At 35.2% G+C, this 18,873-nt stretch overlaps 1 protein-coding gene across 1 annotated transcript in view; it reads left to right on the top strand.

Moving 5' to 3' along the window:
• The window catches only part of GPR155 (G protein-coupled receptor 155), a 50,501-nt gene extending 32,768 nt beyond the window's left edge, over window positions 1-17,733 (top strand). Inside the window, exons 12-17 of the mRNA XM_036743499.1 lie at window positions 633-737; window positions 7,353-7,489; window positions 8,401-8,496; window positions 11,256-11,320; window positions 13,294-13,431; window positions 15,706-17,733. Of these exons, the coding sequence (XP_036599394.1) occupies window positions 633-737; window positions 7,353-7,489; window positions 8,401-8,496; window positions 11,256-11,320; window positions 13,294-13,431; window positions 15,706-16,006 (842 nt within the window). The 3' untranslated portion in view covers window positions 16,007-17,733. The remainder of the gene's footprint in view (window positions 1-632; window positions 738-7,352; window positions 7,490-8,400; window positions 8,497-11,255; window positions 11,321-13,293; window positions 13,432-15,705) is intronic.
• Window positions 17,734-18,873: the final 1,140 nt, after the last annotated feature.

Genomic DNA, 18,873 nt, shown 5'->3' with positions numbered 1-18,873 from the left:
ACTACACTGCTGCTTTTGAAATAACTAATATTTATATCATAGAATAGATTGATAAAGCTCTTTTCTCACAAAAACCACGAGAGGTATAGGTAGTACAAATACTCTTGGTCTTATTTAGAGTCAGCAAATTTCAGGTGGTCTATGAACTTGGATGGGAAAAAAATGGCCTCTTTTTTTTTTTAATTCCACTAATGTCTAACTGAAACACAACAGTTTCTTCCTTTATTTAAAAATATTATCCTAAGCAGTCTCTAGGCTTCACCATTCTACAAAAGGGATCCACAACAAAGCAGATTTAAGACATCCTAGTTTTAAATCTTAAGGAAAGAGAACATTGTAGATTTCTGAGAAGAGTGGCAGAATGAAAATTGTGTTTGAGAGAGATTTGGAGCAGATTCTTAATTTTCCATACTAGTTAATATGACAAAATTAAAATGCAATGGGAGAGCCCTTTGAAAATATAAATTTTATTTATACATCCTTATCTATGTTTGGCTACTTTTTAGAGAAGATGGTTCAAGGCCATTTTGACTCAACATAGAAAAATTTTCCATGAAAAGTTAAATTGCCTCATGAACTTGGGACACTTTTGTTAGTATTAAACCTCTGACTTGACTTTTATTTTTTTTCAGGCTCTTGTTCATGTTCAGTAGGCAATGGTGAATTGTGCCATTCTGCAGTAGACCCAATAGCAAACACCAGTCCGGGTGAAACCATAACTCCTTCCTTGGGGACAGGTAAATCAGAGGAGATAGTTCAATATTGTTATGATTCAAAGTAACCATATAAAATTTCTGTTGGTATTAGCAAAAGTAAGTTTCTAAGTTCAGTTTTTCAAATATGTATGAGGAAAAAAATGCTACTAGAATAATCAGAAGTCATTTAAAAAAAACCCAAACGTCTGAAGTTCTTGGACTTATTATTTTTATCAGTGGTAGGAATCTTCTTAATATGGCTACTCTCTCCACTGATGCAAATCAGCATCTGATCCATAATCTGAAGAGTGGTTTGGGGTTCTTCAAGGTTAAATTAATTTCCCATGGTCAAATAGCTCTAGTGCCAGCACAGTGGATAGAACATTGGTTTTGGGATCAGGGAGACTCATCTTCGTGAGTTCAAATCTGGCCTCATTCCCCAATTGATAAGTGGTCAAAGGATACAAACAGGATATTTTCCAGTGTAGAAATCAAAACAATTTATAGCCATATTAAAAATGCTCCAAATCATTATTGATTAGAGAAATGCAGATTAAAACAACCTTGAGATCCCATTTTACACTTATCAGATTGGCTAAAAATAGAAGAGAAAGGTGACAGATATTGGAGGGGATATGGAAAAATTGGGACCAATGTGAGGTAATTCAGCTACTTTGCAGAGCAATCTTGAATTATGCCCAAAGAGTTATTAAACTGCCTTATACCCTTTGACCCAGTAATACCACTACTGGTCTGTTTTCCAAGATGATTAGGGAAAAAGGAAAAGAATCTATATGTTCTAAAATCTTTGTGATGGCAAAAAACTGGAAATTATGGGGATGCCCATGAGTTGGAGATTGGCTAAACATGTTGTTTTATCTGTTCGTGATACAGTAGTACTCTGCTATAAGAAATGGTGAGTTCAGTGATTTTAGAAAAACATGGAGAGACTTGCATGAAATAATGAAGAGTGAAATGAGCAGAACCAAGAAAACATTGTATGTAGTAATAGCAATATTGTTTTAAGAATAGCTTTGAGAGGCCAGGTCATTCTGACCATTATAAATAGCCAAATTAACCAACAAAGGTCCTATGAAGAAAGATGGTATCAGCATCTAGACAAAGAACTGACATATACATACATATTTGTTGTATATTTAAAAGCAATAGCAAGTTGTACATAATAGATCTGCAGTTTGAAGTGCAATCCTTTTTTTTTGTTTCTATTCTACTTTGTTATGGAAATACTTGTTTTATTTCTTAAGTTCAGAATTTTTTAAAAAAACTAAAATTAAAAAACAAATCTGGCCTCAGACACTAGCTGTGCGACCCTAAGCAAGTCACATAACCCTTTTTGCCTCAGTTTCCTCATCTGTAAAATAAGCTGAAGAAGGAAATGGCAAATCACTCATATATTTGTCAAAAAAAAAAACAAAACCTAAAATGGTTTCAGATATGGCTGAAACAAATAAATTCCTGACCCCAAAGCTGGCTGTATCCATTAGGCTACAATGGAGCATGTATGGAATTTTTATAAGATCATTAATCATACGTTTTATACTTTTTTTCTTAAAAAGATAAGTTGTTGTCTTTTAACATCATGTGCTCAGTATCTGTGTCTCCCCTCCCCCCCAACTCTTAAGAGCCATCACTTATGCAATTAAATTCTTAAGAGGCAAAAGAGAGAGAAGAAGGGGAAAAAACCAGCATGACAAATCAATACATCAAAAAAATCTGAAAATATGTGCAAGATACAAAAGTTGTGGACCTCTCACCCCTGCCAAGGGATGTTATCTTCTCATATCTTTTCTTTTAATCTTTTGTTTAACCTTTATAATTCTGTAACATTAACTTTTGGGGATTTCTTGTAGTAACTCTCCATTTATATCACTGTAGTCATTGTGTATATTGTTTTCTTGGCTCTGTGTACTTCATTTTGCACCAGTTCATAAAAGATTTTTTTATGCTTCTCTGTTGGTCACATTCATCATTTCTTACAGCACAATAATAGTCCATTTCATTGAAGTAACACAGCTTTGAAAATAAATTAAAATGTGGTCAAAGGATATGGTTGAACAATTCTCGAAAAAAAAAAAAGAATTGAAAACTATTCCCTAAAAGCCTTTCCCCAGTCAGTGGGCATCAACTTTGTTTCTAGTTCTTTGCTGCCACAAAAAGTATTGTTACAAATATTTTGGTGTATGTGGGGACTTTTCCTCTTTTTTGATCATCTCCTTGGGTTTAAAGCCAAGTAATGGAATCATTGTGTCAAAGAGTACGGACATTTTAGCACTTTATTTACATAATTACAAAATGATTATATTGATTCATAGCTCCACCAACAATGTACTTAATGTGTCTATCTTTCCACAGCCCTTCCAACATTGTCTATTCCCAGCTTTTGCCAGCTTTGCTAATTTGCAGGGAATGAGGTAAAACCTTATGGTTTTGCATTTCTCCTATTAGTAATTTGGAGAATCTGTTTATACAATTAGTTCTTTTGAGAACTGACAGTTCATATCTTTTGTTTGCATTTTTTCATGATTTCATATTTTATTATTTAATATTTTAGTTTTCAACATTGATTTCCTCAAGATTTTGAGTTACAAATTTTCTCCCCAATTCTACCCTCCACCCCCATTCCAAGATGGCATATATTCTAATTACCTCATTCCCCAGTCAGCCCTCCCTTCTGTCACCCCACTCCCTCCCCCATCCCTTTTCCCCTTACTTTCTTGGAGGGCAGGATAGATTTCTATGCCCCATTCCCTATATGTCTTATTTCTCAGTTGCATGCAAAACCAACTTTTTTTTTGAGTATCTGCTTTTAAAAATTTGAGTTCCAAATTCTCTCCCCTCTTCCCTCCCTACCTACCCTCCCTAGGAAGGCAAGCAATTCAACATAGGTCACACATAAATCATTAGGTAAAACACTTCCACAATACTCATGTTGTGAAAGACTAACTATATTTCCTTCCATCCTATCCTGTCCCCCTTTATTCAGTTTTCTCCCTTGACCCTATCCCTTTTCAAAAGTGTTTGCTTTTGATTACCTCCTCCCCCTATCTGCCCTCCCTTCTTTCATCTCCCTTTTTTATCACCTTCCCCTGCTTTCCTGTGGGGTAAGATACCCAATTGAGTGTGTATGTTATTCCCTCCTCAAGTCAAATCTGATGAGAGCAAGATTCACTCATTCCCCTTCACCTGCCCCCTCTTCCCTTCCAACAGAACTGCTTTTTCTTGCCATTTTTGTGTAAGATGATTTACCCCATTCTATCTCTCCGTTTCTCCTCTCAATATATTCCTCTCTCACCCCTATTTTTTAGATATCATCCCTTCATATTCAACTCACCCTGTACCCTCTGTCTATATATATGTATATTCCCTTCAACTACCCCAATACTGAGAAAGGTCTCATGAATTACACACATCATCTTTCCATGTAGGACTGTAAACAAAACAGTTCAACTTTAGTAAGTCCCTGTGTTGGTAAGCAAAATGGGTTCTTAGCACTTAGTTCAACAAGTGCCCTTGAAAAGTTTGGTTTGTTTCTTTTGAGTAATTCAGTGTATTTCATTGAGCCTTACTAGGTGCTAAACCCCAGGCCCAAACCCCTATTAGGTGTAAAACCTTAGTGGGTGTGGATTGGCAGCTAAGGTGGGGCCCAAGGTGGGGCTAACTCCAGGAAGGGCCTAGTTTACATGTCTGGGACAGCAGAGGCTTTTAGACCACGTGGGTTTAAGTCTCCTCTTTGTGACGATTTTAGGTCACGTGGATGAGTCGCATGTGTGACTCACCCCTGACACTGAAAAAGATATAAAACCAGGGGTTGGCCATCTCTTTTTTGGAGCTCTTCCCCGCAGCAATGGTGGCGCAAGTGACTCTGGGCCGGCCCTTGTTTTGAGCTCCCAGGCTGAACCTAGGTGTTGGTAACTATGAATTGTATTGGGTCTGTCTGTTGATGATTGTAATTTGTTTGTATTTTGCTCTGAAGTTCAGTGTGCTGGTCTCTTCCCCTGAACTCAGTGAATGATATTTGTATGCTGAATTAAAGTAAGCTTGTCAATCCCTTAACCTTGCTTTCCTTAGTTAAGCAGATCAAAAGAACCTGTGCTGTTGGCAGCTTTCTGGGTGCTGGCTGTGGGTGGATCTTACATGCCCACAGAAGCTGCTAGCCAGATTGTTGAAACAGTCCCTTATGATTTCTCTTGTTGATCTTTTCATGCTTCTTGATTCTTGTATTTGAAAGTCAGATTTTCTATTCAGCTCTGGTCCTTTCAGAGAAAGCTTGCAAGTTCTCTATTTTATTGAAAATCCATATTTTGCCTTGGAGCATTATACTCAGTTTTGCTGGGTAGGTGAGTCTTGGTTTTAATCCTAGCTCCTTTGACCTCTGGAATATTGTATTCCAAGCCCTTCAATCCCTTAATGTAGAAGCTGCTAGATTTTATGTTATCCTGATTGTGGTTTCCACAATGCTCAAATTATTTCTTTCTGGCTGCTTGTAATATTTTCTCCTTGACCTGGGAACTCTGGAATTTGGCTACAATATTCCTAGGAGTTTTCTTTTTGGGATCTTTTTCAAGAGGTGATTGGTAGATTCTTTCAATTTCTGTTTTACCCTCTGGTTCTAGAATATCAGGGCAGTTTTCCTTGATAATTTCTTGAAAGATGATATCTAGGCCTTTTTTTTGATCATGGCTTTCAGGTAATCCAATAATTTTTAAATTATCTCTCCTGGGTTTGTTCTCCTGCTCAGTGGTTTTTCCAATGAGATATTCACATTGTCTTCCATTTTTTCATTCCTTTGGTTCTGTTTTATAATATCTTGATTTCTCATAAAGTCACTAGCTTCCACTTGCTCCAATCTAATTTTTAGGGTGATATTTTCTTCAGTGGTCTTTTGGACCTCCTTTTCCATTTAGCTAATTCTGCCTTTCAAGGCATTCTTCTCCTCATTGGCTTTTTGGAGCTCTTTTGCCATTTGGGTTAGTCTATTTTTTTAAGGTGTTATTTTCTTCAATATTATTTGGGTCTCCTTTAGCAAGTCATTGACTTGTTTTTCATGGTTTTCTTGCATCTCTTATTTCTCTTCCCAATTTTTCCTCTACTTCCCTTACTTGCTTTTCCAAATCCTTTTTGAGCTCTTCCATGGCTTGAGACCAATTCATACTTGTTCTGTACACATGAAACAGATGTACAATTGTAAAAAAAATATATATTTTATATGTAAAATACTCCATATGTTCTCAGGATGAGATGTTTTTTTTCTCCTTTCTGCTGCCACCTGCTGGCATACACTGAAAATTTAATACTGTTCATCTTTCCAAAGGCCTAAATGTGTGAGCAGGTGTGCAGGTACACACACACACACACACACACTTTCTCTCTCTCCCTTTCCCTCCCCCTCTCTCTCTCTTTCTCTCTCAGCCTTTGGGATTGTGTTCATTATCTTTTTATGCCAAGGACCTCTTGCATCTTTCTAAATTAGGGAACCAACCTTTTCTATAGCTATTATCTTTTTCTACAATCCTTCACTCAGTTTAATGTGGCATTCTTCCACATAAACTGGTCCTTTATGTGTAGGAGGTAGATAACATCCTCAAACTGTCATGTGAGTTTTTTGCTTGCCTTTTTATTTTTGCCTCCAGGGCTTGGTCTTTAATCATTTATCCTTCACTAGTAACCTCCTCTCCTCCTGGTGATCTGCAGAGTTGTTATGTGGAAAACCCTTTGCAACTTAAGCATGAACTGCTGTTTTTGTCACATTCATCACTGACCTCAAGCCTATGGGTGTTTGTCAGTGTGGGTGCTCCCATTTCAAGAGTCGCTCCCAGCTACCCTAGGCTGTAGTAGGTTGCTGTGCCAGAAAATTCACCAACTGGTAGTCATCTCTCTCCAGACTCAGATGACAGATATACTTTTATCAAATATTATTACTCTCACCATGTGAGTATTGATCTTTAGTGTCACACTGTGTTAGTATAAAAATCTGTTTTTGTGAGAATTGCTTCTTTTAACTACCATAGAGTAGCAATTTAGACAGCAAAGTGATGATTTGCTAGTGAGGGTAAGTGCTAGTGAATTTGTGCTAACAGAAATATGGTTAGCATCATCTTTTCGTATAGTGCCTCAGAATTCTTGAGACAAATTTTAAAATCTTTAATGTAGTTCGTCAGTTGAATTTTGATTGAATAAACATTTATAAAGCATTTACTATATGCACTATTGATGATTATAATTTGTATTAATTAAATTAATTTTTCTCAAGAAAGACTTCATACTTCTCAGTTTGGCTGTTATAAAATTATGGTCTTGAGACCATACAACAAACAAACAAATAAATATATATGTACACATTAGTTAAGAATGAAATTAGGAATTCTCAATTTGAGGTCTTTTTTTCAATGGTCTTAGAATTACAGTGTTAAGTAGTATAAGTAAGACAAGTATTTTATAGCTTTTCAGATATAATCTGTGAGAGGAAGTAGGAAATCTTTCTTCGCAATGTGAAGGAAAGAATCTCCTATAGAACTCTTGTAACATAACCTATCATGACTGGGTTGTATTTGTATGTGTGACAGTTTGCTTAGTCATTAAACAAGTTTAAATTCCTTTAAAAAGCTCTGATTACAAATTATTCTTAATGTTTTCTAGATGAACATTGTGTGAGTCAGTGTAATTCTCAGAGCTGCATTTTAGCTCAGGAAGAAGAACAGCTTCTACAGATTGGAGACAAACAACTGGCTAGACATGTGTTGCTGTGTTTACTACTTATTGTCGGCTTGTTTGCTGTAAATATTTCTTTTACTTTTATTTGAGGCCCTTTCTCTTAAGTGCTTTGTAAAAATTGCATTTGGGCAGCTAAAAAAGCTTAGTTACTTCTACAAATGGTAATACACACTACAGAATCCTAAATCTCTAATCTTCTTTAAAAGAGGGAAAAAACAATTAGTAGCGCATTTTACAGTGTTACTGTCCTATTTATGAAAAAAAATTTTTTTATCTTGCTTGGATAATTATCCATTTACCTTGAACCTAGAATTTGAGAAAAATCTGAATCTTTCTATTAATTACTCTTCATCATAGGTAAAATTTACCATTTTTTAGAGTTACTAATTTCTAACCATTTGCTGACCTTAATGGACAGACTCCACTATTCCTTTTCAAGAGATCTTCCCAGGATAGCTACTTTTCTGAGACAGCTACAAACATGGCGATGAATAGAATAAACATAAAGGAATCTTTCTAACACCTCTGATCCTCATTTTATGTAGAATGATATCAGCTGGTACCACTCTGCTTGCCATTTAAGCATAATAATCAGAAAAGATCAAGGAATGCTGCTACAAATTTGATAATTTGATTTTTGCATCATGAAATGCTAATTTTAAAAATCTGCCCTGTTTTACACCAGGCAGCAATGCTGATGTCTTATATAAACTCCTGTAATATAGATCATGTCTTTCCCCTTCAGAATTAATTAGAATAGACAGCTGTATAAATGACAATCTCTCAGAAGGATGTGTCATCCTCTTCCTAGAAAGACAAAGGTTATATATTCTCATAGTGTTTTGTCCTTTAGTTTTCCTTTTCAGGCATTAAGGAGATTTAGATTTTAAGCCATTTGTTTAATTGTAACTATATTCTGGTAGGTAAGATGAATAGCTTTGTTCATTTAAAAATATTTATTATTTCTTTGTAGAATCTTTCCAGTTGTTTGTGGTGGCTGTTCAACCAGGAACCTGGAAGACTGTATGTTGAATTACAGTTTTTTTGTGCTGTATTCAATTTTGGACAGGTATTTACTAGGAATTTCGAAGGGAACCTCTGTGTATATGTGAGCGTACACACGTATGTGCATGCACATGTGTTTGATTGACTGTGTTATATGTCAGTGAAAGATATGTCTGTCTTTGAATAGAAAAATGGATTATTATATTAATTGAGGTTACCAGGTTGTGTGAATATTTCAGCCAGAAATACTGAATTTATCTTCTGTTTTAATTTTGAAAGCAATAATAGTCATGGAAACAGAGGCAAGGAACCTCGGATCTATTTGAACTTTACTATATGTTTATTAGGTTAGCTTTGGCAAATAATTTCCCTGAGGGTCTTTTATAGCTACAAATAAAATAAAGAAAATTGTTTAATAGTATCCTTAATAATTCCCGAGCAGAAAGTATTATTAAAGTTCTAAATTCATATTTAGGCTTTTAACAGCTTAAAATCACATCAAGACTTGGGGAGACCTGTATGTAGTATGTATTTGTTAAATGTTACTTGAAAATTTATTGACAATTTAATACATCTTTGCTGTTTCAAGAATCCATTATTTCATTGATGTGGGTACTTCCTTAAGTAAACATCCCAGCTCCTTTCTCTGCTTTAGCAGATAATTTCCATAAATTGTTATGTTAAAATTAGTCATCCTTGGCCAACTTGGTCATGAGCCTCTTTGAACTTAGCTAGGCTTGTCTTTATTTAATAAACATGAAGTCCATCACTATACTCATACTTGAAACTTAGGTAAACCTGCAAGACCATGTATCCCATTACTATAGCCTTCAAGAACCATGGGTCATTTCTATAACACAAGAGATAAAATAGAACTTTAATAAATCAATAAGCATGTATTAGTGGATAAATTAACGTATACTCTGATTTAATACTTTTAAACATCATATTCTCTTATATTTATTTGATTTGACATTATATGTAACCTGTAGTCATTAGGAAAACCCTTTTTGGAACCCCTATCTCATATTTCATGATTTGAGAGGGAAGCTCTATTTTCAGGCTGATTCTTTGATGGAGGAACCTAATAAGAGTAAAGTTCAAGGAGAAGTTGAACTTAATCAGCAAGCATTTATTATACTCCTACTACGTGGCAAGCACTGAGAATACAAAGACAAAATGAAATAATTCCTCCCAAGGATCTTAGATTCTACTGGGGAAAGAATGTGGATGTAGACGGGGGAAATTTTTTTAGATAGAGGTACATAGGGGTGTGTGTGTGTGTGTGTGAATATTCATGTATATATAACATAAATATATGTACATATACTTCATAAATGTATATAGAATACATACATGAATATATGTGTGTATATTTATGTGTATTACACACACACACACACACACACACTCTCACTCACTTACTTTACAAAGTAAATACAGGGTAAAAAGAAGCTAGGGGATGCCTTCCAGATACTGTGCCTAAAGAATAGCAAGACCAGTGTGGCTGGACTGTAGAATTAGTGAAGGTGAGTAATGTATCATAAATATGCAAAAAGATAGTTTGGATAAATCAGAGATTCATGGTATTACTTTATGGTTTTGAGATCATTTTAAGATGTAATGGTATTAAAATATTAGTATCGTGATATACTTCAAGGCTCAATATAAATTTTTTTTTTTGCTTTCCTTTTGTTTTGGATTATCATATGTCTACTATCCATTAGTCTGAATAAGCAAGAGTTGTCTACGAAACTATTTCTATCCCACATAAAGTTTATATAACTTGCTACACAGAAATGTTTAATATGTTTTAGTTGTTGCCAGCACCATTTTCTACATATTGGCTTTTATGCCAGAATGCAAATAATTCTGAAAATGTGTTGTGAAAACATATATTATTTAGATGAAACATGAATTCCTGGATAAATGAACGATATTACATAATACAGGATGTTCCTAAATTCTGCACACATAGGCAAAAAAAATGCATATTTTCAAGAAATGAAATGATTGATTTTCAACATTTTCTTTAATTGGAATATTAACAAATAACATCTTCAATATGATTTCCATCATTTGTGATGCAAAGGTTGATGCGCTTTGCAAGATTCACGTGAACTCAGTGCAATAACTCAGTAACTCCATGTTGCTGTCAATTTTAGCACATTCACTCTTGGAATATGAATATGAAGTCATATGTTATTTGAGGTTGAAGATGTTATTTGTCAATATTCAAATTAAATAAAATGATGCTGAAAATTTCAATCATTTCATTTCTTGAAAATATGCATTTTTGCCTATATGTCCAGACTTTAGAACACGCTGTAAGGGAGGGTGCAGGGTAGGGACCATGTCCATGAAAAAGTCAAAATCTACATGATTCCAAAAGCCAGACATTGATTTGAAGCAATTACTTTTACTACATGTTTTCCCTCCCAGTAACACTGGTTCTAAGGTTGAGGTAAAAACTACTAAATATCTTCCCTGACTCCACTTGTCCATCAGTCTCTGCTCCCCAGTACAGAGCAGAGTAACAGGAATAGAGCACAAATCTCTTCTTTCCTCAGCCTCTGGTTTCTTCTAGAGGAATGACACAAAGACTGTAAGCAAAATCGGCAAGACCAGGTGCTTAGAACAAGCAAGCAGAAAAATGTCCTTGTTTCACAGCCTAGAACTTTGAAGACTGCCTTTTTAGTTACTTTTTAAATGTTGATTTTTGATTACTGGAGTAAATGGCAATGGTTTGCCTTTTTTTTTTTTGCTTGAAATTTTATTTCTAGCTTCTAAATATGTAACTTGTCTATATATTTTTCTCAACAGGGTTTTATTTCCTTTGGAATCTTTGGGTTAGACAAACATTTTATCATTCTGCCTTTCAAAAGAAGGTAAACTCAATTTTTAAGTGTATATATTTTAATAAAGTTAATGGTAATGATATTCCCTTAATTGTTTTTAGGTCTCTAATATGTACTGGCAGAAACCGATTATCGTGGTAACAGTATTATCTGCTGCTTCATATATTTGTAGTAAATAACCACAGATAAACTGCAGAAGGAACCATTGTAAATCCAGTAGTATTATTTCTATTTTAAAAAGAACTATTGGACATTGTTTTTTAAAAACTATTACTGAATTAAAAATGCAGTTTTAAAATATACTTAAAGATGTGTTCATAAGATAGTAAAGAGGTTTTATCTCATCTGTGATAGCTATTCCTGCAGCATATCTCTTGCTTGACAAGAGCAGTTTAGATTCTTGCACATTTGCATTTTCCTTAAGAAAAAAACTCATTCTGCTTTTCTAAATTTTTGATTCTACCATTTTCCACCAAGATTGCTAAAGTATCAACTTTAGCTATGGACACTTTTCTACAGGTATCATAAGCACTTAGTTTTTAGGAGTACCATAGGACATTATTAGGCTCGTTAGTTTTCATGGTAAAATTAGTAAAAAGTAGAAATGTTAAGACTTCCCTTACCAAGTCAGTACATAAAGAAGACTCAGGGCCTGTTACAGACTTCACAGATGCCTAAGAGTGGCAATTTTAATCAGTCAAGAAGCATTCATTAAGTGTTCATTCTTTGTCAAGCACTGTGTTAAGTGTTGAAGACACAAAGACAAAATCATGGTCTCTCTCCTTGTGGAGCTCACACGGTAATGGAGGAAACAACATGCAAAAGAAATACAAGATATAGCATAAGTAGAAGGTAATCTAATCTCAGAGAGAGGGCACAAGGAGGCTCCTTGCAGATGGTGAGATTTGAGCCCAGTAATACAGGAAGCCAGAAAGGCCAAGATCAATTTTAAGATCTAGCATTAACAGGGCAGCTAGGCGGCACAGTGAGTAGAGCACCCGCCCTGGAGACAGGAGACCCTGAGTGCAAATCCGGCCTCAGACACTTGACACACACTCTAGCTGTATGACCTTGGGCAAGTCACTTAACCACAATTGCCCTGCCTTCCCCCCTCCAAAAAAAAAAAAAAGATCTAGCATTAGGTTCTTGGTCCCCATTTAGTTTTTTTTTCCCTCAATTACATGTAAACAAAATTTTTTAACATTAATTTTTTTTAAATTTTGAGTTCCAAATTCTTTTCCTCCTTCCCTCCCTCCCCACCTCCTTGAGAAGGCAAGCTGGCATGACCTGCACTGTGTGGTTTGTGCTACACTCCAGACCCAACCAGCACCCCAGTGGGACAGACCTTTCCTGCTGACCTCCTAAGTTCTCTTGGGCTGTAAAATCATTTTACCTAACCTTTTGTTGGTTCTGCCACTTGAAGATTTGATTTGAGGTGTTATTTTAGACTCGTTTGGAGGGGAATTTGAAAGAACTCAGCTGAGTTTTTCTCTACCATCTTGTCGCCTCCTCCTGCGATGAGATCCCCATTTAGTCTTAATTAAAGAACAGTCAAGGTGGTCCCATGATGTAGAAATGGAATAATAAACTAGTCATTAAACTTAAGTATTAACAGGAGATCTAGTCATCTATTTCATTATCAGATTAAAGTTTAAATAGACCACAAGGCTTGTACACAGTAGTTCTGCATTCAAGATATGCAGGAAATCTGCCAGTAGCACAAAAATGCTGAAGTAAAGTCTTTGATCTCTGTAAAGACTCTTTTTAAAATATCCAAAGGAAAATGAAATTTGACAAATAATAAATATGCCAAATTTGTCTCATGAATTTAAGAAATAAAATGTCAATGAGGACAGATTATCATTGCTTCTGGCTTAAGAGTGACATGGATTTGCCAAGCAGATGACAACTGCTGTCAAACAAGAGTGTTTTTATGGGGAAATAGGTCCCCTGTGTGGTGTTTTCTGTTGTTCATTACACATAGCCTCTTCTTTGATTTTCAGATTGGAATTCCTGTGGAATAATAAAGAAACAGCAGAAAATGGATCATCACCTGTTCCTGAGGAGATCAGGATGACCTGTCAACAGTTTGTTCATTATCACCGTGATCTCTGCGTCCGAAGCATTGTCAAGGAAAGAAGGTGGGCAAATGCCTGTACAGAGATTCCTGTTGACTAAAATATTAAATGTTGGACACACCTTTCAGATTACATAATACCATTGACTTGCGCATGTTAACTAAAAATGTCATGGGCCAGTGCACATGGATTATCCCTTAAACAAAACCTCCGTAACATACCTAGACCATCTTTATTTAGGTGGTTTCAAAAAGCTGCTAACTTTGGTTTTGATAAAGTATGGAAAAATGATCTGAGAACCAAGACATTAGGATATTAGAATCGAAGGACATTAGTTATTACTGCTTTTCAGAAAAGTTTCAAGAGTTTGAATTTAGAAACAATTTCATTTTCATATTTTTCTGTTGATGTTACTTTTTATTGAAAAAATATTTTCGAAACTGACAGTTCTGACACCAACTACTCTGTTTTTCACCTCAAATCCTAGTCTTTAGTCTATGATATCTAAATAATATCCATGGAAACCGGTCAATTGATCCTAGCCTCTGATACTGAAATGTGAAGGATAAATGTTGTCATGAACTTTTTAAAAATTACGTAATGGGGAAAGTAAAAAAGTAGAAAATCAAAGACCAGTATTACAGAGCGCATAAGTTTTCCTTTTTGAGAGGTGGATATCTGGACTGGCAAAATCATCTAAAAATAACACTTAGGAATAGTTTCCTTCAGCAATTCAACAGGTTGAGAAAATTGGCTTTATGAAATTTTTAGAAGAAAATTTCATTTGACACCTTTATACAAGTTATGAAGCAGAAAGGGAACCATCGTGCTGCTGCTGCTTTGTAGGAATGCTGAGCCATGTGGATTGGGTGATGGTAAACCCCCTCTGTTCCACTCTACTCGTTCCAGGCTACCGCATTATTTGTCCAATTGTAGGCGTACCTGAGATGTCATTACACAGTCATGTGTGATGTTTTATTGAATGAGTGTCAGGAATCTTACTAGATTTTAATTGAGTGTTTAAAATTAACAGTAACAGTGGATGTTCAACCACATGTTGTTTGGGGCATTAGTCTTGTATTGGAACTGCTTGAAATTTTGTTTACAAATTAAGGTGTATTACATCTTAATGTACCTGAAATAACATTTCTGTGCTCATTGTGGTGTTACTTGAGAAGATGTTTAAATGCATATTAGCCTTTTGTGATTTTTGTATGACTTCTTAAATAGTCCTACTCATGTAATTAAGTGTATTCTTTTCCATTGCCTACTTTCCTCATCTCACCTTGATCTTTGATTGCTGCCTCCTTTTTGGCTCTGTAACAGTTCTTTTGCTTGACTGATGCTTTTATCAAGTGTACTTCATGTCCATTACGAGCTTCTATTAAAATTTACTGGTTCATTTGGTTCTTTTTCCTCTTGCTGCCATATATACCATATATGGCACATATATATATACATACACACACACACACACACACACGCCATATATGCTACAATACGAATGTCTGTGACTCTTTGCCATTTTGATTTTTGCTTTGAAGACATGAACATTGCAGTAAAATAACTCCATCTTTACTTAACCCACCCCCTCCCTCCCCCAAAATGGGGCAGCTAAAATGGCCCTGGAGTCAGGAGGCCCTGAGTTCAAATCTGACCTCAGACACCTGACACACTTACTAGCTGTGTGAACTTGGTTGGGCAAGTCACTTAACCCCAAGTGCCCTGCCTTCCTCCCTCCAAAAAAAAAAATTAACTTGCTGCCATAAATCATGTTTGCTGAGATGTGAGGAACCATGCATTTGTATCAGAAATGCATTTGAAATAATCAAAAGTGTCATACAGAGTATATATTTTTAATCTCATTGTTTTAGTAAGACAAGTTTTAAGTCTCTGACTAAATATATTACCTGAGAAGCAATTCCTGATTTACTGTAGTTTACAGTATTTACTAATGAAAACATTTGGTATTTTTTTATAATTGGACAAATTTTATTTAAATTTTATGTAGTGTCGTAGCCTCTAACAAAGCTATTACAAAAGTTGCTGTTATTGTATATCGATTTAAACACATTTATCGTGTGTCACTTTTGTGTATAGCTTTCCATGTATTAAGTTTTAACTATTTTCATAAACACAATTGTCATATTTTTAAAATGATTACAGTTTAACAAACCATTAATATCCAAAATGGTTTCTTTTCTACCATACTTTTTTAAATACCAACTATCATGCTGTCTTTCCTTGTTTTCCCATTTTTCCTTGCCTGTCCCCTGTTATACAGTGCTGAAAGCAGATTTACAGAACATATGGGTCAATCATTCCTTTGACATACAGGTGTGGTGCAAAGACCTCTACTGGAACTTTCTGTGGCTGTGACCTGGTGAACTGGCTAATTGAAGTTGGCCTTGCCTCTGACCGTGGTGAAGCAGTGCTGTATGGAGACAGGCTGGTACAAGGAGGAGTTGTCCAGCACATTACCAATGAATATGAATTTCGGGATGAATATTTGTTTTACCGATTTCTTCAGGACAGTCCCACAGAAAGTCCTCTAGGCACTAATTCAGGTGCATCCTCACAGGACAGACAGGTAGAAATGGAGCACTCATCCCCTACCTCACTTTCCCCCCAAACCTAAAATATGTGGATATAAAACACGGAAGGAAACTGTCCAACAAAACCCAAGAGCAATTATTCCCTACTATACCGTCATTATTAGAGAGCTCCTATTGAATATAATCATCAGTTTGGACAAAAATTGTTAATGATTGATTTGCATGTAATTAATATAATTTTAATAACCAAATAAGCTACTACTCTAAATTGCTGAATTTTGCAGTTGGATATTGAGCAGTAAATGAATCTCATGACTATGTATACTTTGCACTTAGAAATTGCACTTCATGGAGAGACTTTGAAAATCATTTTATTAAGAGGCCTTCCTAGTTCTTCATTTCTCCACCACGACACAATTTCTTGACAAGTGGTGCTCATTCAAACTGGCAACACAATGAGTTTATCTTTTTAAAGTACATTTATTCTTGCTTTTCCATCAGAAGGTAGGGGATAATCTCCACAAATCTATAACAGAAGTTCAGATATAGTCTAGTCTCTAACTTTTGTTGTGCATGTTATATTTAGTGCAGTTCACACCAACCAACAAAATTGCTACCATAATTGTTGATATATATGTATATAATTTTGCACATGTCAGCTCAAAATTTTTGCACATCTGTGAACCACTATTTAGAGAAATTAATATAGGAAAGATGTGGTTCATGTCAGCAATCTTTTATCATGTGTCTCTTATGTGCCATGCACTTTGCCAGGCACTGGGGATACAAAGATAAAAATGAAAGCCTTTTACATATTTCAAACTACTTTTGAAGCCAAATCTAATATGCTGCTATAAGTTTTAGAACTTAATTTTTGGCATGCTGATTCCTAAGCGTCTATAAATTTAAGTTATTTATGCTGTGTGCAGTTATGAAATATTATTCCTGGTTTGAAATTGGTGGGAAAAAAAGGAGAGAAAAAGGTGATCATGTTACCTTTGAGTTACTTGATGTTCAGTGTGCTTTATTTATTTCATAGGTTTTAACAGTCACTTTTTAAAAGTGTTTAGAATATATTATGCCCAATTTGTCTTACTTTTTAAGCCCTGTTACTACCCTCTGTTAAATAATTAGCCCCTCTGCTGATTTAACTTAGAATGTTTAGTTTCATTATATTTAATTGCATCTAACTAACATACGAATGAGACAGTTCTATTTTCTATTTGGATCCTTTTTTTTTAACGTGAACAGGACTTATTTTACTACCCTTTTATATCTGTATGTTTAAAAAATTATGAAAACCCTAATGTATTTAATCAGAGTAAATCTAAACACTTTGTTATAATATTTGTTTTAAATTATGTTTTTGGGGTAGAGCAGTTTGTTTTGCCAATTAGAGTCACTTTGGCAAGGAAAGCTTAGTTTTTTACATTCTAATTGTGACCTAATGCTCTAGAGGTTAGACTGATTTTAAGCTTAAATATAACTTATGCCAGGAAGAACTGATACGCCAACTCACATGCATGGTAAGCATCTTAAATTTAAATTAAGAATCAATTGTTTTACCTTTGCACAAGTTACTGCATAAGTTCTCTTAAAGGGAAGCAGAAAACTGCATCTTTTAGCACAGAAAACTGTTGATCATTGTGATCTGCAAGTTTGGTTAAAAGGGTACTTTTGTTATGTTAAAATATTTTTAGAATTAAGGATATGCCAGTTTTATCGAATGAAAATATCTTTGTACCTGTGACCTCAAATAATACAGCAAGTTTCTCAATAAAATAGCTCTTTCAATTTGTGTTGCAGAAAATGTTATTCTTGTAATCTTTGACTTGAATAATGCAAAAAACACGAGGTCTTTTCTGTCATTTCTTAACACCAATCTTAATTTAGTTCCTTTAAATTGCTCTTTTCTTAAATAGTACTTTATGATTTCTGCAGTGTTAAGTGCACCATAGGCACTATCTAAGTGCTGAATGAATGAATCTTGGGAACCTATAATTTTCTCGTCTGTGTCCCCTTTCCTCCACTCAAGCAGCCATCACCTCAGCTCAGGCCCTTGTCACCTCTCACCAGGACTATTACAGTAGTCTCCTAATTGTTCTCTTCCTCAAGCCTCTTCCTGATCCAATCCATCCTCCAGTCTCCAAAATGGTGTTCCTGAAACTCACATCTGATTTGATGATCTCTGAGCATTTGTCTTGCACAACAGGCATGTAACTTTATGCTCTAGCATAAAGAGAAGCAGAGAAAAAGATTTCTTTGGGGTATTTGTTTCAGCTTGTCCCACTGAAACATCTCATTATTAGTACTACATGCCTGGAATATTTATTAATGTAGCAGCCACTTAGTTTGTCACTTTCAAAACCAAATGCTGTATGAGGGTGCCAGGTGGCACCATAGTGCATAGAGCACTGGGCCCAGAGTGAGGAAAACCTGAGTTCAAATTCATCCTCAGACACTTAAGCTGTGTGACCTTGGACAAACCACTTAACCTCTGTTTACCTTAGTTTCCTCATCTGTAAAATGGTGATAATACCACCTACCTCCCAGGGTAGATTGATGATCAAAGAAGATAATCTTAAAAGCACTTTAGTATATAATAGGTGCTGTCAATGTAAATGCTAGCTATTATAATCTGAGAATTCAGGAAAGTGATCTTAAAATCAGAATATTAACAATTATACATCAATTACCTCTAGAAATTTTAATCCAATTTTTAAAAAGGTAAAATATTTCACTAAATAGAAGACATTTAACTAGGAAGAATTTAGTTAACTACTCCTTTCCCTGTCCCCACCCCAGTCCTTTTTACAGACAAGGAAACCAAGGCTATATAAAGGTTAAATGATTTGCCTAATATCACTTAGTAGTTGGCATAACTAGTGTTAAAAACCTGCATCTATCAGTCTAATGTTCTGTACAATGTACATGTTGCCAAGAATTTATT

Source organism: Trichosurus vulpecula, chromosome 2, assembly GCF_011100635.1.
Source record: "Trichosurus vulpecula isolate mTriVul1 chromosome 2, mTriVul1.pri, whole genome shotgun sequence".
Classification (NCBI taxonomy): Eukaryota; Metazoa; Chordata; class Mammalia; order Diprotodontia; family Phalangeridae; genus Trichosurus; species Trichosurus vulpecula.
The sequence above is the reverse complement of the archived record's forward strand: the minus strand, read 5'-3'. Positions and strand labels throughout refer to the sequence as shown.